The sequence below is a fragment of the Austrofundulus limnaeus genome, unplaced genomic scaffold (assembly GCF_001266775.1).
Source record: "Austrofundulus limnaeus strain Quisiro unplaced genomic scaffold, Austrofundulus_limnaeus-1.0 Scaffold7, whole genome shotgun sequence".
NCBI classification, from domain to species: Eukaryota; Metazoa; Chordata; class Actinopteri; order Cyprinodontiformes; family Rivulidae; genus Austrofundulus; species Austrofundulus limnaeus.
Window position 1 is genome coordinate 708694 of NW_013952409.1, and position 20537 is coordinate 729230.

At 39.3% G+C, this 20537-nt stretch overlaps 2 protein-coding genes across 2 annotated transcripts in view; both read left to right on the forward strand.

Moving 5' to 3' along the window:
- Positions 1-10643, forward strand: part of LOC106535223 (protein sidekick-2-like) — a gene marked incomplete at its 5' end in the record, with an annotated part of 434350 nt that extends 423707 nt beyond the window's left edge. Inside the window, 2 exon segments of the mRNA XM_014032179.1 lie at positions 7941-7997; positions 8514-10643. Coding sequence (XP_013887633.1) covers positions 7941-7997; positions 8514-8936 — 480 coding nt within the window.
- Positions 10644-15185: 4542 nt separating this feature from the next.
- Positions 15186-20537, forward strand: part of cdc42ep4b (CDC42 effector protein (Rho GTPase binding) 4b) — a 28076-nt gene continuing 22724 nt past the window's right edge. Inside the window, exon 1 of the mRNA XM_014032190.1 lies at positions 15186-15364. The gene's annotated coding sequence lies outside the window, so the exon portion shown is untranslated. The remainder of the gene's footprint in view (positions 15365-20537) is intronic.

The window sequence follows — 20537 nt, forward strand, 5'->3', positions numbered from 1 at the left end:
CCTCCATGTTGTCACAGACACTACCAGTGGATGGGATGGGCGGGGCTTAGTCTAGTGATCTATATATTTAAGTCTATGGATTTTTGTCAAATGAGCCCATCAAGTGCCTGGTATAAGATTTATTGCCAAGAAGCATTGTTACAAATAAATAATCTACCAAACACAAATTTCCTTATTCTTTGTGCCAAGTATATAATCAAAATAATCAAGTTTTAAGTTTTTTTCACTTTCTCTGCAAACTGATAGACTTTAGTTGTTGGATCAGTTACAATTAATGCTGAAAAGTCTGATTCGTGYCCTCGGCTAAATCTTGACTCAGACTTCTTTTGCCCAGTAAAATCAATAAGTTGTGCTTTTCTCTCCGTTTCCCTATTGATCCGAATTCCCGTCACTCTGAGTTTTGCTTTCTTCCGTGCTGTTTTTCTTCTTGTTAACACTCGTTCTTTTATCCAGGTGCTTCTAAACCTTCTGAAACATGCTMTGACTGTTTAGTATCAAATCTCTGCCAAAGATAAAACGTTGGACGCCACGAAAGGTTTGTGTGAAAACAGAAATGGCTTCTTTGCTTTCAGCCTTTCTTCTGCGTTTTGTCCCCTGGTTTAGGCTTTTCGTTCCTCTAATAATCTGTGGACACGTCTCAGCTCAACCCGTTCCTGCAGCCGGGCGTCTCTCCTTCCTCGGCCTTATTGGYCCGCGAGTCCCGTTTCCAGATCTAATGAAAATCTCTTACCAATGAAGAGCTACAGACAGGACCTTTCACTGCGTTTGAAACATTCCCTCAAACGGAGCGTTTTGATGTTTCATCATCTGTCTGACACATCCACCCTCCGTACTTCAGCGCTGTCATGCGCGGCCCGAGCMCAGCGGGATCATGACACCTGTCTGGTGCCGCGCTTCACTCGACGCTTTGTGTCTGACGGGCCGAACCGTACAGAGCTCTGCCTGTTACCCCCAGGGCTGCTGCCSTGCGCCTGTCAGGCTTCCACGTCAGCACCCGCCGGTGCTTTGGAAGTCCAGGAATGCTTTGTGAAGTCTTATTGAGCAGATAACTCGGCGCTATCTGTTCGACACCATGCTGTCMGTCCTCTTTAATCCCCGGGGCCTTCCTCAGCAGGTATAAGTTGACTATTATACTCCTCGTCACGTGGAGATTTGGAAGAAGCTAACATTGACTTGGCGAGGCAACAATGCCAACATTYCAAATCCGCTACCCTGCAGGTAGAAACCTATTGACTGACTTTTCCCTTTATTTAAAAAAAGAGCAGTTTTCTCATTTTCCAAGGCTGACTCTGTGGCTTTTGTGTGTCATTTAAGGCTGAAACTAGTCGAAGACAGATGATCTCATCTCTGAGTCTGTGATGGATTGTAGATTATGCTCTCTCTCTGCTGAGCAGCATTCCATGGGAGAGAGATGAAAGTGTCTGTTTTCTCTCGCACACCTTTTTTTTTTAACCCCCGCTCTCCTCTGCCTCCATCGGTCTTTCTCTTTCCTCCACCCTCCTACTGCCGGTCTAACAGACCGCTGCAGCTTCATGGTTTAGAAGTCAACAGGGAACACTTTCTGTTCTGTTTGGATTGTCACAAGTAATAAAACTTCACCTTGTTTGGACAGTTTTATGCACGATGTCGAAGCTTAAAATAGACCAAAGTTATGGCCTCTCATAAATAASACTTAAGCTTAGCAATCTGCTTGTTCTGGATGTACAGTATGGTTWGTATTTCCTAATGCTGCTTGTTTTCTGATGTGTTAACACTTTCACGAAGTTTAAATATATTAACAGAAACAAAGAGAGGATGATCTTTTTTAATATAGGTACAAAAATACATTTCATTCTCGATATTTAGTTTATTCATTCATGTCATTTCGAAAAACAAAGCAAATTCAGTGTACAAAAAAATACAAATGAAAAATAAAATGAAAGGCAACAGAAGGAAGAAAAAAATCGTATACCTAAGAAATTCAAACAATAATAAACAGAAAAAAATTTAATAAAACTAAAATCTTTCGCAGACAATTTTTAAGGATACATATTATGTCATTTCATATTTCTTCAAGAGACTGGATTTTACCATTCTCCTAACCTTATACATTGATCCTGCACTTTTAATATCATACTCCAGATTATTCCACAATTTTATTCCTTGCACTGAAGTACGTCGTTCCTTCAAACTGGTTCGGATTTTAGGTTTCACAAACACCTCTGTCCCTTTTAAATTGTAGTWACTTTGTCTCTTAACAAAATTCGATTGGATGTTCAAAGGTAATATATTTTTTTGAGCCTGAAGGGCTCGACACACAGGGAGCGACAAACTGCAGCGATTAACGGCTGTCATCGCAGCCAGGGTGAAACCCGACACACGGGACGCGATGGCGATCGCAGCGTTGCGAATCGTGCTCTCAGGTCGCTTGTCTTCACGAAATTTGATTGGTTCTTGACTCTGAAGGCGGGTGTGCATTACAGACGTGTAAACTAAACAAATCTTGCGATGCTAATGATATTGAAAAACAAACACACATCAAGATWCAGTTTTATGAGGAAAAACTTACCATAAACTTCACCCTGGTGCCAATAAATTCCCACAAAGCTTTTTAGTAATCACTTGGTGAAAGTGTTAGCTAACGGCAGTGTGTAGCATACTCTCCTCTCATTGGTCAGTCAATGAAACCCTCGCTGATTGGTTGTACGCTAAGTGACAGCGACAAAAGTTGAACTTTTTCAACTTTCATATGTCGCGTTGCAAGCTCGCATGTGCACGTCTACATGTACGAGCGTGAATTTTCACATGCACTATATTCGCCGGTCGCTTAGCTGGAGGAGGGCAAGCGATTGTCGCCTCACCGCACAGGCTCCATAGGAAATGAATGGAGAGKGAGCGACGTCGCCTCCCGTGTGTCGAGCCCTTTATACATAATCTGCAAAATGTTGTAATCAACCAACTTTAATTTATTTAGTGTGTAAAACATACTTCTGTCCATTCACCAAAAGCAAACATGATTGTCTCCTGATAGGTTTGTTTTACAATATGTCTTTCTTATTAACTAAGGTTTTTTATGTATTCGGGTTCGCAACAAAAGTAAATCATCATCATCATCATCAAAATATAGTATTTTTTTGGAAAAATCAGCCTGATTGTGACACGATGGTAAACCCTATCTCAATCWTTTATTGCAAGTTTTGAATTTGTAACCATTTTGCTTGAAGTCTTTAAGCAACAGTCGGCAGATTCATYTCCTGACCCCTCCTCTCTTCCCCCGGTTCTGTGTTAAACTTTTCGTTTTCTGATCCGGTGCATCACACGACTAACTCCAAAGRCAACATTAAGTAGTTTACAATTTAGAATATTTGGAGATGTTTTATGAAACTGGACCAGTGCAGTTATTGTTATTTTTCAGTGAGTGTGCAGACCYCTCACTAAGTCTGTGTGGACCCCCGCTGGGTTCATTTCATCAAGGAGACAGCCATAAACAGCTGACCCCCCCTTCCTTCTTGATTTATTTATAATAATCCATAACTGAAGGACAAAGGTCTGACCCACTCTTTGGTATTTGGTCATGTGTTCGTTTCGGGGGGATGGGTGCAGCGGCCCCTCATTGGATTTTCTCCTTTGTGTCAGTGTCCTATAAATCATCGTGAGGAAAGCCATTTTAGGCTGAAGAATTCATCATTTCACAAACTTTAGACGTCTGGTTTGAGCTAGACCTTTAGACGTAACTCTGAGGTGATAACATGTGAATTTCAGCAGGCGGAGGTCAAAGGTCAGAGGTCTTTGAGATACATTATCAAACTGCAAGACTTGGCTTCTGATAATCAACATTTTAATCAACATTAGGATTAAAACATTACATCCATCGTCTCTTGTTTTCTATCCTGACATTTTCGTTTTGTTTACGTTATCAGCCACGATAAGCAGGAACAAATTTATCATGCTGATCATAAATAAACTGCTGTCAAGTGGTTTCATGAGTTAATTGCGTGGATTTCTTAATCTCTTTCACTGCCTAATTTAACATCAAAATGATGAAATAAAAAATGTTAACTAATTAACACTGGCTGCCTGCTATGTGTCTGTCTCACACATTTCGTTGCATAAATAAGACGGTTGTTCCCTCGAGGCTGAGGTGCAARGCTGCATTTCATGCCCAAAGTCTGCTGCTTTCACAGCATTCAGCTGCAGTAATTGGCTTGTAATGAGCTGGAATAAGGAGCTGTATCACCCGCCGTGATGCCCGAGAGGCAAATCGTTAAGCATCTTTACTTTGGGCTCCTCAGTTGGATCCTTGAGTTATTAATGTTGGCCATGAACCACTAGTAAAAGTAAGAAATATTGGAGTGATGTTTATTTTGATGTGGAACATGTCAGCAGTCGGAGTATCCATTGCTAACACTTCATGGCTGATTTGGAGGGTACAGTTTCTCTCTTTTGACGGGGACATGTCATGGAAAATCCACTTTTTTGGCATTATACATACATACATACATACATACATATCTCTAGGAGTGCAGAAAAGTCAAATTTAGTTGATTTGATATCTTTATATTCTGTTTGGGTCATATTTTTCAAAGCTTTATGTTTTCTCTATTTTTTATTTTCTGATCTATTACGTCACCGTTTTTGGTAACGCTTTCTTTTTCTTTTCCCTTATCACCATGTAATTACAAGGTAATTAAAAAACTTAATTAAATAGTAATTACTACCTTATTACCATGTAATTACCTTTGTAATTAGGGTAAATTTTTACTATGTAATTAATTGTCTGCAGTAATGTAGCACTTACCTGGTATTGTATTAAAATTCCGTATGTAACACATAAATAAATAGTAGTAGGTAATTTGGACAGTTTTAAAGTTATATTTTATTGCAATTAACCACTAACCCCAAAATTTAGTTGCATTCTTTTGGTTATAAATATAGTGTTGAGTTACTATTGAATAGTAATTTGATTGTAGTTACCCAATAAAGGTAGTTTTACTAACAGTAGTTTTTCCTTTTGTACCCTAATTACCACGTAATTATATGGCAATAAGGGTACTGTAAAAGAAGGTGTTACCACAGTTTTTGTGACAGAACTACCAAATAAGGTCTGGACTTACCAACTACAATTTGGTGGTCTTCATTCTCCTCTGGCTCTGGGTCCGACTCTGGCTRCAACATAAGGCTGGATGGACAAGTCTTCTGTTGCTGACYTCTTAATTCATTTGTYAATAAAAAGTTTCTGCACCACTATATAGTCGAAACCTCTCTTTCAGGCTATGGACTTCTCTGGAAGGTGCAGGGGTTAAAGTACCTTGTTTGGATTTAAAGAGACAGCCTCAAAATGAGTTGATCTGAGACACAACTCAGGAAAGGGGTGAACTTGGGGATTGTGGAGTTACAATAAAGAGGAATTCAGACAAAAGCATTGCAGTTCCACTTAATATAGACCCCAACTGAATGATTTCAATGTGAAAAGGGATTTAAAAGCAGAATATGTTTCCTTTAACTCTTCTTTTCCACAACTAAACTGGTATTTTAACTTTTTTTTTTCCGTTTCGGGTTTTTTATGCTAGTTTCTCACTTTGCTGCAACTGTCAGCAAACATGAAGGAATCTCGAAATGTCTTTTTTCGTAGTGGCTTTCAATTTCCTTGTGTCAGTTGCAGAGGCTTGCAGTCTTGCTACTTGAGTTTAAAGCATGTTCAGGAACTGGTATGGTGTGGGCAAGAAAGTTTTCCAAGCAATGAATATGAGAATAGACCGTAATTTTCAACAACTGGCCACACAAACCCCAACTGTACGACTTGCTGGTCAATGCAAACACTCAGGATTCATTGAGACGGCAACAGAAAATGTGCCTGTTCTTTAGAAATTTTGAGTTGCCAACTCGAACAGTGGTATCTTAGAGATGCTATCTGTTCTGTGTGGCTTATGGAGATTGTGACTGGTCGCCACTGGTTTGAATGGAATGCTTCTCAAATCGTGTTAATCTTTAGTTTTAACTTTTATAAATGTCAGTAAACTCACAAAACTTGACTCATCTTTTTATGGAGAAGAAAAATTTTAAAAGAAAACTTGGTTGGAGTTAAGTGGTCGGAGCAATGTCTGCCATTGATTAGGTTGTTGCAAAAAAAATGGGGGGAAAGGAGTTTGCTCTGGATTGATTTTTGTTTAAAAACAAAAAAAATGGTCAGAAGTATAACCTTTCTTATAAATGAAAATGTGCATTGTCTGTGTGGAGATTTCTAAACTCTACTGACATCTTTGGGGGTAAAAAGCTATTTGACTCTGGGGGACTGGACCATGTTGAAGGGAATCTGAGACCACCACCATATGCATCACATATGTGCAGGAGTTGTAGTGCATTCCGAACATTTTGTGTCTGTATGGCAAAAAAAAAAAAAAAAAAAACGGATCGAGACAATAAAAGCAGGCCTGGGAGAAGAAAGAATTTCTGGAGCAAACATTTCAGCAGATTACTATTCTGAGCAGAATGGTCCTTTGTTGTTTTACTTTTGTAATACACTGTTTGCATGACCAAAGCAGCCTCTTTGGGAAAATTATTCAGTGACAATTTTGGCAAAGAGAGTTGAGCGTGCGTTCGCTGTGGCCAGGTGATTAATCACATCCTAGCCGGCCAACTGGCTGAGTGCTTTCATGCTGATTAAACGGCCATGAGCAAACCTAAGTATGTGTTCTGTGTACACGTTTGTTCTTCTCCGGGACACGGGACGGTTCTTGACACAAATTCAGTTGCGTTAGCGGTGTTATAGCATGAAGTAAACCAACTTTTCTTGTTTATGACTGAACTCCTAAAAAGAAAAGTCTTTGTGAAATCATTTTTGTCTTTTAATGTGTTAGACATTTCAACCAAAATGGCACAAACGTCTTCCATACATGCATCAGTGAATGTACAGTTCTGTGGAAATGTCACCTTTTAGTTTCTTTACATTTTGCCAAAGCAGCTGAAGTCTCTTCAACTATTTAAAGGGATCCGCGATTAGTTGTAACATTAGACTTTATTTAATAAACATATATTTTAACTGTAAAATGGACTGTAAAAATACTGTAGGATGTTCAGTTTTTATCATTTTTAAACTAAAAGTTAAATATATTATACGGACGGGGCCATTTTATTTATTCACAAGGCATTCTGGGTAAATGATGATGTGGAAAGGTCCTCGGTGCGAGGCTGCTAGCGAGCTATATCCACCCTGAAGGTTAATCTTGGGCAATATCTGATGATTAGCTCTTTAAATGAAACCAGAGAGCGTTGACAGAGAGGAGAAGGTAGAAATGACTCAGTCTGCAACTGAATATGTGGATGGAGGACCTCAGTTTAGCTTGTTTGTCACGCTAACGCCYAGCTAATACAAATAAGGCAATATAGCGTCGGGGCTAACACTAAAGCTAAKAGGCTAAACTGAGGTTCTTCCATGAAGCAGCTCTGTTGTCCTCCATCCACATTTTCAGTTACAGGCTGAGTCATTTCTACCTTCTCCTCTCTGTCAACGCTCTCTGGTTTCCTCTAAAAGAGCCGATCGTCAGATATTGTCCAAGATTAACCTTCAGGGTGGATATAGCTCACTAGCAGCCCCGCACCAAGGACCTATCCACGTCATCATTTACCCAGAATGCTTTGTATGTAAACAAAATGGCTCCGTCCGTGTTAAAATATATTTTTAAAAATTTACAAAATTAAACAGCCTCTACAGTATTTTTACAGTCTTTATTTTGCAGCTAAAATAAATGTTAATCAAATAAAGTCTAATGTTACAACTAATCAGGGATCCCTTTTAGACAATTAGGTAAAGTCTGGCTATTTTAAACCAAATTAGAAAGAACTGAAGGGTGTTGTGACTTTTGCAGTCCTGTATTTAGGTCTCATCATCATCTTGACTCGGCCATTTTATTCATTTTATGAAAGTGATGTACTGTAAAACCCATTGTTTTGTTCACCCGTAGGAGGCGCTGGTGTTTTCATATGGGACAGGTGGCCTACATACACTTCCACTGCATTTGGTGAGGTTCCTGTGGCTGCCTGCTTTGAATGTTTGTAGCTTTCTAGGTGAATGGCTCCAAAGTGGTCTCCATCCAGCCCCTAACCCCAGACTTTCATTATATTGTGGGTTTAATGTGGTACTCGTCACTATGCAACACCAAAACCTGTATTTCTGGGGTGGTGTGGATAGAAAGAACTTCAATCCTGAAGGTTTTACTGACTGGTTAAAGTCCTAAAGATAAACCAAACGTTGTCATGTCGTATTGATGGTCTGTCTACTGTGCACGCTTCAGTAATCAGCCATCCAGTCATGCTTTTGATCATCTTTGACCATTTTGTCCACGTGTTCCTGTGCTGTTTTTGTAAACTAGATTTGTGTGCATGTGTGTTAGTTGTTTAGAAAAGGATGATTGAGTCGATGACTAGCAGTAACCCAGTAACTTCATCTTGTAGCATCGACATCTTTTATTGTTGGACGTAAAATAGCCAAGATGTACTAACTCCGAAAATTTGCACCTTTGCTTTTTTTCTTCCAGGGCAGCGACAGCGAGTACGAGGTGGACCCCAATCGACAGAAGACCCACTCTTTCGTCAACCACTACATAAGCGACCCCACCTACTACAATTCCTGGCGCCGCCAGCAGAAAGGGATCTCCCGAGCGCAGGCCTACAGCTACACGGAGTCCGAGTCGGGAGACCCGGAGCACTGCGCCCCGCCGCCTCTGCCCCCTCTTCCTCCACTTCCACCGCAGCTCAGCTCACCCAGCCCTCAGCCTCAACAAGCCCAGGGTCAGCCCCAGGGTCAAGGCACCCTGTTCAGGCCCAAAGGAAGCCGGACTCCCACTCCCTCCCAGCAGAGCTGCAACCCCCCCAGCCAGCACAGCACCCTGTACAGGCCCCCCAGCAGTCTAGCCCCCGGGTCCCGGGCCCCTATAGCCGGCTTCTCCTCCTTTGTGTGAAAAACGCTGAAAAGAACAGAAACTTCTGGAACTTGTGTTGAAGAACATGGCATTGGAGAATGCAAAATCAGCCCAAATGAATCAGTTACGTCTGTTTCTTCTCATTGTTTTGTTTTTCTTTTATTTCATTGCATTTTTGTTTGTTGCCTGAATATATGCAGAAAAACAGACTTTTCAGAGCACTTTTTTTTGTCGAACAAGTGGAGGTGTGCCACTGCACGCCCATTTTTTTTATGTCACCGGTTGATAAAATATGTCTGKAACATTTATTCACTTTTATTTGAAACGGCTTGCATGACTTTTGCTTCTCATTTGTTTCCTTCTGTCTTTTTTTTTTGTTTTTAAATTTTTGTTGCTCTTTGGATGCACATTCATCCGTAATCTCTGTACAAAGCCACAATTCTTTGAAAACACAAAACATTTACAAAAAAATTATACATATATATACAGCATATATAGTAGACACACCTAGAAGAAGTCAAGTCTGTGGAAACGACACCAGTGGAGACTCGTGATGGAGCCATGTGGAAGTGAAAATACACGATTTTACTCCAGAAAACAAAAGATAAAAGCTGAAACTTTTTTTTTTTTGCCAAAATGGAGAAACTTTCATGTTTTGACCTGGAAAGTTTTAAATGAACATTGAAGCTGCACCTCCATGGGAATAACTCTCTGGTCCGATAGCACACAAACGCACAGAAAAGTCCAACAGCATTTGGCTGTAACTGGTCCGTGACTGTGCTGTGCCTGAAGGAGCCTCAGATATATGAAATGAGTGTATATCTGTTTAAATGAAAGTGTTTAAGTTTTTTCTCGTGAGTGTGTTACTGTGGAACAAAGCTGCCTTGTTAGAGAAACACTTATTTATGAAACATGGCACCAGTTGTGACTGAACTACTTACGGTGCCCTGGACCGTGGCATCTCAACAGCCCCGCACTACAAGAGCCTTTTATTCCTGACAGATGTGGGGCTGTGGGTTTTATTTGCAAACGCAATTCACTTTTCATCTCCTGCCCTTCGCTGGCTTACGTATAAACACATCAGTCGAGTTCCACTGAAATGCTTTGAAAGCCAGCCTAAGTTTGTCGGGGGCTGTCACGTTCGTGAATTCGCTTAAGTGTAGTTTCTGTTAAGAAGACGAAAAGAAAAAACAAACTTTGCGTTTTTATTTCCCTTCCCTGTTGCGATAACGCCTCTCTGCCCCCCCGACCACTATCACTGGGCAGCGCTGAGCCCTGTGCCAAGAGATGATGTCATCCAGCTGCCTCACCTCGCTCCCTTCTGTGTAATCAAACACACTGTGTGACTGTGCACTCCCAAGCGCTAAAGGGTGTGTGTGTGCGTGATTATGCTACTTGTGTGTAAGCTTTACAGATCATTCACTGTACGTCTGTATAAAGAGATTGTCCTGCAGCAATTTAAACCTGCCTGGAGTTTCGCCACAGACGGTTGGCAGCATCCYACCACCTGGCAGGCGCACTCACAACGCTATAGTGAAGACTCAGTGGTGTGTTCTTAGTTTCCATAACTCAAAAAAAGAAAAAAAAATTGCCATCTACTTTTTTTTTCTTCCTTTTTTTATTTTTATTTTATTTTTGTTTTGTTTGTATGTGGGGTGATTTCATTGTACGCAACCAACGCTTATCATGCAGAGTCTGAATATATTATCACAGTACATTTCTGAAATAAATTATTTTTCAATGTTATTGGTTCTGGTTCTCAGTGGGAAACCTTTCAAAAACAATAAGTGGATGGGAAAACTCAAAGATGAACTTTAAAGAAAGTTGGCCTTTGGTGTTTTTTTTAAAAAATTTTTACGTATCACACCAGGCTACAACAGTAGGAAATTCAAACCTGTGCGCATCAAATTTCTTGACTTTCTCAAATCTCGTCTCATCATGATCAAAGGTTTAGTTCCAACTCGATTTTTGTTTACAATAAAGAAACTCTTGTTGCTACTATGCATTCCAAAATAGATTTTTTTCTCTTGCAAAATTAAATAAATGCACACTTTCAGATTGGATTCCCTGGTAATATTTTTATTTGCTCGTTGAGGTAAAACTAGCCCCTCGTATTTTGAGGACAGTAAAAAGAAACYAACGTTTTTGCAAAAACTGAGTGTTCTTAAAAACGTAGAAATTATGTTTCTGCAATGCCACGATGTCTACATCTAAAGTATTTCTGTGCACATGTGGGATCTGCTTGGTAATAATTATCTGATGGTGTTCCACCTGARTGTAACTCAAAGCAGCAGTAAATTGGCTCAGTGCAGATGATGTGAAATCCTGTTATCTGGTTACAGCCATCCCCCCCCACCCCACCTGACTTCTGCTGTGCTCTCAGATAACAATTCATCCTGTGGTATTTAGTTAGCAAAACTACCTTAGCTGTTGCTTTAGATCCCTCTGAATTCATATTAACCATCCTGCTAACTTTGGGTCAGGGCTGCCCTGTAGCATAGGCAGTAGAGGCAAATGCTAAGGGCACCATCCATATAGGGGGCGCTACAAATGGAGGATGAAAATATATTTTGTAACTTTTTTATCAGAATATAGATGATTTAGTCTGTAAAATAATCACTGGCTCCTCAGGTTTATGAAGGTAACTTGTTCTGTGGGTTTCTCAGCTTTGTTTCTACATGAGGTGTTAAATGGTTCAGAGGATGTTTCATGGTAAAAGTATCATATAACGCAGTCAAGACTAACTACTGGTGCTCAGTATGGAAATAAACAAAAGGATAATGAAAGTTTCYTTTCTGATCTCAGGTAAAGTTCAGGTTAAAMTCTGGTTTTCAGCGTTCTACCTTCATAAAATACTGATTTGATGTTTTATGAACCCCAAGAATTTCATCAAATGTTCTTGAAATGGCTGGAAAATGCAGAGTTTTGAATAGATATTTTACACAATTTTCTGGAGAGGTATAACCCTGGACCACCCTAGAACTGCTTCACTCCACAGCTGCTGGTTAACGTGAACAGGTGTTCCTCATTGATGTCAGCAGATGTTGGCTGGTATGAGGTWGACTTCTGGTATTCTGTTGCAAATGGATTGTATTGTTAACTGTTTTAATTGGACAACCTAAAGATTAAAAAGATGCCAAAGACAAAACTTTTTTTAAATTTTGTACATGAATTGGCCACGCAAGGGGCCCCACCTAAAATCTTGCCTAGGGCGCCAAATTGGCCAGGGCCGGCCCTGCCTTGGGTCAAAATGACTCACAAGACCTCTGGTTTAAAACCATGAGCTTGAGATAGTTTTGACCCTAGGAGGGTTAAGTAGTATGAGTTATGTTTTAGACATTTGTCTTTTAAAACAACGCTGAACACATACATTTTTGTTAAAAGCCTCTTTGAAAGAATATAAATCATCCACTACCTTTTATTACATTTTTAGATGACGTTTATCTTATGTTYAAACTTTGATAAAAACCTATAAATAATTTCATGTGCAATTTCATCCAAGGTGCCACTCTCCCAGTATGTGTTGGGAATGAATCTCAGCTAATACCACATGAAATTTTTGACTTTAAATCTGCTAAATTACTTGAGTGATAGCTATTTTGTTTTTTGTTTTTTTAGGTCAGTTGTCTGTGGCAGCCATCTTGAACTGGGCTGACTCTAAAAGTGAATTGGTTTAGTGGGTTATGAGATATTTTGCTAACAAACATATGAATAAACGTGTACAGAAATGGGCAAAAACATCGCCTGCCCTCGCATTTCAGCTGCAGGCGATGAAGACCCTTACAGTGTCAGATGCTAATTGGATCGCAGTCAGTCTGTTGATCCAAGGCTAACCCACTAAACACATAAGCGACAAGAGAGGAGATTAGATGGGATCGGATGGAACAGGGAATTGAAATGAGAGTGACCAAAGCACTAATCCCTAAAAAAAAGGAAAATGTCTCTGTGACAGTCGGACTGTAGACAGGAGGTATTTCACTTGCTGAAAAGTTCATTTTTTCTCTCCGTTTCTCTGTCTATACCCTTTTTAGAAATCAATGAAAGAAGAAGAGAATGGGCTGGTGGTCCTCATTACAAAGGGAGCCCAGGGTACTAAACCYCCARGARGAGCATTAAGAACCCCTCAGTTGGAATATTAAGGGATCCTGACAGAAGGTGTAGTTCAAAGGACTTTGAAGCCCCAGATTTAATTGCCTCATTTGTCAGCTTCACTGAGTGCAGTTCGTCGATTTAAAGAGAATATAGCTGCAGTTATTGAAAGAATGCTAATTTGAAAAATAGGATGTTCCCCCATGCCCCTCACAAACGCCTTTCTGATGTACTGTTTGTTGGAAGCTTAAATTGCTTTCTGATGAAATGTGCATTATGGGAAAACCGTCGCAGTCATTACAGAGGGTCCCTTTGCCCCAGTCAAGCTCTCTTTGCCCACTTTCCCTGCACTTGAACAGAGTTTCCACTGTGAAAACTCATTTAAAGATTTGAGACAAAAATAATAATAATAATAATAAAAAGTGATATAAATGACAGAAAGGTGCACTCTGTCGTGTTTTGGCCCCAGCTGGCAGGTTAGAAAAAGTGACTGAGTCTATATATGAAATTCTGTAGCTGTTTCAGGAAACGGAGCCATCAAAGTGTTGTGTCTCTGCTTTTATCCTCACCAGAGTTTCCCAAAAACGTTGCGCCACTYATTGGCTCCTAAAATCTGTAATGATTATTACAGATGAGAAATTTTCTGCTTTGACTGGAAGGTGGGCGTTGTTGAAGCAACACGAGTTGGGCTAAAGTTCACACCTGAGTACCAGATGTTTAACCACTCAGACATCTGGTGGTTTTAACACCGAATCAGTGTCACACAACATATATTGTGCATTTCAGTACCTTTTAAATGTTCAGTAGGAGTTAGAAACAAAAGTGCCACGTCTTCACTAGTTATTATATTTTACAGAAATTTTGTTGTGGTTGTAGCAGAGAGTCGTATTCAACATCTTGGAAGGTCTCTATAACATTTACATTGTTTGACCAAAATGAACATCTCCAAGCAAAGGTTGTGTAAAACTCTGGCATGAAAGGCAGAGGGGAGTTATTCCTTCATTAATCCTAGACTTTATTTTATATAAATCATAGTATAGTCTCTGTTGGTTGTCTTCATACCTCATATGAACAAGACTCATTCAAAATAAAGAAAATGTGATTTAACTGAGCCAGAAGGCAAACAAACATTAGAGACTTTAGTTATTAGTTGTAAAAATAATAAAAATAAAAAAATAAAAAAATAAATAATTAAATACGAAACAGTTACTTAAGATTATTATAATTTCTTCTGGTATGTGTGTATGTGTGTGTTTTAAAGGAGCCATAAATCCCTTTTTTAAACATTTAAATCCTCAGTATATAAAGTGGAACTGCAATGCTTTGGACACGCGGATAATGCCAGTATCACTCCACCCCCTGTTAACAATAAGTGTTAATTAGGTGTCAACGATAGCCATGTGATGTGAGTATCAGTCACATCACAAAAGCCTGAATTTTGCCTGAAACTCTCAGACTGAAGAAGTCTCTTGGAGGAGAGACTAAACGTTTCATTAGAGAAGAACCCGTCCAGAAGACCTATACAATTTTTTTCCTCCTTATTGTAATTCCACAAAACCCTTCTTCATCCCTTTTCAGGGGTGTGCCTCAGWCCAACTCGTTTTGAGGCTGTCTCTTTAAATCCAAAGGTGCTTCACGCTCCGTCCCCTCTTGCTTCCAGAGCAGTCCAATCTAACCTGATTGAGGCGTTTAGGTAAAGAAACTTTTTGTTTACAATTTAATTAAAACATGTCAACAACAAAAGACTTGTCCATCCAGCCTTACATGTTGGAGCCAGAGTCAGAGGAGAATGAAGACCACCAAATTGTAGCTGGTAAGACCAGACCTTATTTGGCAGTTCTGTTGTAAATACTGTGACATTAGTTCAGATAATGTCATGAATACAGCATAGCACCAGGAGAGACTAAATTAAACTTTTCTGCACTCCTACAGATTCCAAATACACGACAAAATGTATTTAGTGGCTACAAAAGTGAAATATCCATATGTCCCCTTAAAGATTTATTTTTTATTATTGTATTTTTTACTTCATTACAACTAGTGACTAGTATTAACAATTAATTTGTTGGAAGTCGAATTTGTGTCCATTGTTATTTGTTGTGGCTAAATAGAACACTGGCCCTTTAAATCTCAGCAGGGGGCGGAGCTCTSTGGCGCGTGAGTTGAGTGGTGGTGGAGGGGGAGGGCCGCGGGCTTTGTGCGCCACAAGTAAACGGACGCTGGAAGTAGAAGTACGGGACGAACTCTGCTGTTTTTTTCTTCCTCTGAGGAATTATATATTTTTTAAAGACACACAGCTCGCTCCTTTTTCACGTGTTCATCGAAAGTTSAGTGGAATACAGCACCGAACTTCCGGGTCGTTCGGACTTTAAAGAAAGGTAACTTTACTTTATTTATGAGTAATTGATATAAGGTTCAGCTGCGCTGTAACGCTTTGTTGTGAACCTCAAATTTAAGGGGGTGAGACTACTTTTATACTGTGTGTGTTTGTAAAGTTCTCGGTGAAGAGAGAAGGTTGAATGTGTGAAACTGTGTGAAATCAGCATCTCATTTGAATGGCAAATGTCCCTGTGGACCATCACCCCCTGGTTGTCCCATATGGAGAGGCAAACAATAAGCCCTCTGGCGTCCTCCCAGTGTGTCCCACATCCACCAGTCTGGCTGGCGAGGACTGGAAAGTTCAGTCCTGGGCCAAACATTTACTCCCAAGTTTTTGTTTTTTTCCCTCTAGAGTTTGTTGCTGTTTGTCTAATGTGAATTTTTAATAGAACACCAGCTTTTTAATATTTTTAATTCCTTCTTTAGGGAAAAAGAAAAGGTTCATTGGAAATTTATACTTCTGAGTTCATTGTGTTCATGTCAGGAAATCATTAGAAATTCTGCTTTTTCACACCAGAGTTATAGACTGATATCTTTTACAGTGTTTCCCAAAGTGGGGTCCTGAAACATCAAGGTGGGGTCCTGAAAAGATTTTCTGAATTAATTACATTTTTMCCTTAGTTGTTACAAATGAGTGAGGTTAGTGTATTTAAAATGGATAAATGTAGTATAAAAATATTGTTACTATGCCCATGTTTTGTTGACCAGATACAAATGTTTKTCATCCAAAAATAGTTGGGGGCACAGGTCTCTGCTACTGTTATTTTGTGGGTCAAAAGCTGAAAAGTTTHGGAACCACTGCACTTTGGTTCCCAAAGTTGGGCTTGGGACCCAATTATGGGTCATGAAGCACCTTTGATAATCTCCAGAAAACAATTTAAAGGGTAATAAAATAATTGCTGATGTAATATTTTCCCTATAACTATTACAAGACACAAAATAAGTAAAAAAACAAGTATTTATATTTGTGTATAAACTGTTTAGATTGTCAAAAAGCCTGTGTTTTTAGGGTTATCAACGAAGTTTGTGTCCTCAGACCAGTAATATTTGGGGTCACAAGTTTTTGCCATGGATATTTTGTGGGTCAGAAGACAAAAAGTTTGGGAACCACTGMTTTAGAATAACATGATCTTYTCTTTTTAAGATCATCTCAAGGAATGATAGTTCTGGATATTTTAGTTAAACCTTTAATGCAAGTGCAATCTCATGTTATAAWAATGCAGGATCTCATGATCTGGTGGTGTGTAAAGTATGGGTTGTGTATGATTCTTAGTTACTACCACACCTATTTTTTTTATCTATATATATTTTTCAGCTTTATCTGTACATTTGTCACAACTTTTGTCTAATCTAAACTTTCATTGAAAACCARCCAGTATATTTTGCTAACAGATTGTGTCTGGCAACATTTAGGGATGTAATGATTCACTCATCAGTTTTAAGTTCATGATTACGATTATTTTTCTGTTTTTTTCACCCCAGCAAAATTAATTGTAGCCATTTTACAAAATGTTTAACTTTTTAATATCAGCATTTTTGTCTTTGCGTCAAACTGCAACCATRTGTTGACTTTTACCAGAAAATAACTTCAAAATAAATAAGATCACAAATCCTTTTATGACCAAAGTTTTAGCACGTACCAAGCTGAATTTGTGTGTTATACAATAACAATGGGATTGATTCATGAAGGAAGTTGATGTGTTGTGACTGTGCTCAGCTAACACCAGATGTTAGCTCAGTATCTGTAAAATTGGRGGATTTAAAGTCGATTTTGTGTTTTGCRAAGYTTCTAAGGAATTCATCCAATGATTGATGAGATATTTAGCTCACAGTGCAGACTAACCCACAGAGAGACGAGCAAAAACATCATCGCTCTGCCTTTGGGCGACAATAAAAGTGGCCTGTTTGACTTTAAAGATCCTGTAAAAAAGTAAGTGTCCACTTAAAGAACTGGACCAGCGGGTTTTAAGTCGCTAATAACTTTGTTTTTAAGCTTGTWGATTCTGAGTTGTTGGATCTGGGCCGAGGAGTCTGAAATAATGTGTCCCAAATAACTGTGTTGAGCTACAGGGCAGGATATGATTTATTCAGAGCGGGGGCAGATGGGTTTTTGAGCGTCAGTTACGTAACTTTAATATTCAACAGTGGGATCACAGTAACAAGTCAGAGCTCAATGAAATCCCTGGGAATCTAGGTTTCTATTTTTTTTATTCCCCCAGAAATGTATATCTCATTTTAAATCATTGGTGGGGGGTTGTGATCTGTTTGTTTTTCAAACTCAACACCCACCATAAGCTGGGTTTACACAACCGTGGCAACGGCAATTTTATTTATACAGCAATTTTCATTACACATAAACTGAAAGTAGCCTCTCCATCGTGCTGTAATTGAAAGCGGTATAGTGCGTGCTTGACTTTAACTGCGCTGACTGTAAAGTTTGCAGGTCTGTTTTACAACTCTCTGCTTCATTATTACCCACTCTTCACCAGTAGTCACCTCTTTATTCTTGTTAAACTGCCACTCGAGACAATAGTTGGACGTATAGACGAGTGGGCTTAGTGCTGATCTTGTCTTTACACAGCTGTTGGCCTTTGACCCCTCTCGCACACAAACATCTAACCACACCCTAACAGCAGGCCTAAGGTTAGCCGGGAGTTGTCATTTGGTTTGATGAATCATTTTAGCTTAAAAGAAGCAATGAAGCTGGAAAATAAGCACTCCTTTGTAACTTTGAGAGTGCCAGTGCCTCTTTCCTTGTGTCCAGTAATGGACACGAGGTCTTTTTTACTATATGGCTTCTTAAYAGCAGCTAGGCAGACATCCCACCGCCAAGATCTGTTGGGTTGGGGGCGGGTTAGTACATCTGTGTGTCATCTCTGACTGTGCGTTTTGTGCAGAGGAGGCTGAGTTTGCTCAGTTGCGACGAAGCTGGCTACCTTCCCAGCTCTGATTGCGCTGAGGTCATTGCAGTTTTACGTTGGAGGGAGGGTGTGCAGACCTGGGGGGGGGTTGGGTACAAGCAGTCAGACTCATGGACGGAGTAACTTCAGGCAGTTCCTAGTTCCAGGGAAGCTCATTTCCTTCTGGTGTTAACTGCATCTCTGGGATCTTTACTGCATGACCMTGTTGTGTATATGTGGTGAAAACAGACTTTATTTACACTCTGTAGGGAGTAAAATGAAGTCAGGTGTGGCATTTCCTTGTATAATTTATAWTTTTGGTCCCTCTCGTTTCTTAGGAAATGTAAATTGTTGCCATCTTTAGCCTCCGTTCTATTAGAAACCAACAGCTAATGATGGGAAGTGGTTTTGCTGTTTGCTCTTCTTTGTTACAATTACACTGCCTGCACAAAGCAAGTGTTATTTTTGATAAATTGACACTTTATGAGCAAAACTATTGTTTTCATAATGGCAGAAACCAAGCWTTTTGCCTGTAGCAAATGTTCTTATTTTGTCACAACTATAAATGAAAATATTGTGTATTTAAATTTTAACAAGTTGCCAGAGCCCTAAAACGCTGTTGATTATGGTTATATTAGATGTGAAAGATATGCTGTTTGTGGAAAACTCTCAGGATTGCGGCAAAGTTCCCAAACACTTTTGTTTTGTCTCAGTTATAGGATTAATCAGAGTTCAAAGAAGCACTGAGGTCAATAGGTGAAGAGCGTTTAAGTCTTTGAACATTGCGTGCCAGTCCTGAAGACTTTTTTTGATTTATTGCTAGAAAAGACATTTATAATCCATAAGTTCAGCACTCAGTATCTAAACTCCCACCCTTCATTACATACAGAATTTCTGACTGACGTACTGTAAATAAGTTGGTCAAACAAGGAGTTATCCAGATATTTATATTWAAAAAAATAAAGTGTGTGTAGCACAAAGATTTTCCATCTGTGCATGGTAAAATTTATTCTAAAAGTATTTAGAGTACATCCGTCCATGTATTTTCTTTACCTAGTCAGAGCTAATTCTGGCCCAGGGGTCTTCTACTGTCCCTTTACACTGTATTACTGTAAACCAAGTCTGTTCCCAAGATACAAGTTTTCTTTTGCTTTCTGTAACAGCCCAACTCCACCTGGCAGTCAGTTACTTACATTTGTGTCTGTTTTGGTTTCCTTCAGTGTGGCATCATTGTAGAGCAAGATAACCAGTTCTGCAGGAATTAGTTTCTTGTTAGGTGTTGCAAAACTAAAAGGTGTTAGAGCTTTGTTGTCCTGAAAGCGTCAACAGTGTAAAGCTCCTAAACATTTGCATGTTTCAGAATTGCTGATTGCTCAATACAAAGATGTGCTACGTGTTTGTATACCACAACACCGTCACTTTGACCATTTGTCAGTGTTGTTTTATGCTGTAGAACCAGTCCAATGACCAGTTCTGACGTAAAACAAGTGTTTCTGGGTGTCCTCTTGGTTTTAATTTCTCTGTAGGAGTGGCACAAGACAAAAGAGTTAATTTGATGACGCACCTGTCTCATTGTCACCTCTTGGAYTCTTATTTTACTGTGCACATTTTTAACCATGTCATAGTTTTATTGCTGTTGTTTTGATTGCTATTTAGTCTTTTTTGTTGTAACACCAGGAAATTTCAGTAGGCCCGAGTCTTGTTTTTTGTTTGCAGCTGTGTGTCAGTTTGAAGAGAATTTAGTAAGCCTCTCAGAAAAGAAAGCCTCTCACAGCTTCYTTCCAATGTCTGCAGGGTGTCCAGAAAAGCTTTTCCTTTGTTAAACTCAGTCAAAGGTAGATGTGTGTGGGGAAAAACATCTTTTTAAACATTAAGAACTGATTTTTATTTATTTGATATGGTGATATAGCCAAAATGACACAAAACAATAGTGAGTAAATAATAACCTAGTTGGACAAAAAAAGTTGAATTTCTGTAGGTTGTTTATTCTTGGACRTTATACATGGTAAATGCACACTTAGGCACTTGTAAATCCTGTTTGAAACCAAATAATGTATCATCAACTGCGTAAATGAATGTTTGTTTGTTGTGTATTGACAATTTTACCTACTTGTACATTAGCTTTAGCAGCACTTCCCCTAAACTTTTAAGGAGTACAAAATTAAGCATTAACATATGTAATTGCAGCAAGTTTCCTCCTTCACCCCTACAAACCTTTTACTCTGTTTAAAAGTGTGTGTGTGTGTGGGGGGGGTGTCTTTTTAATATATGT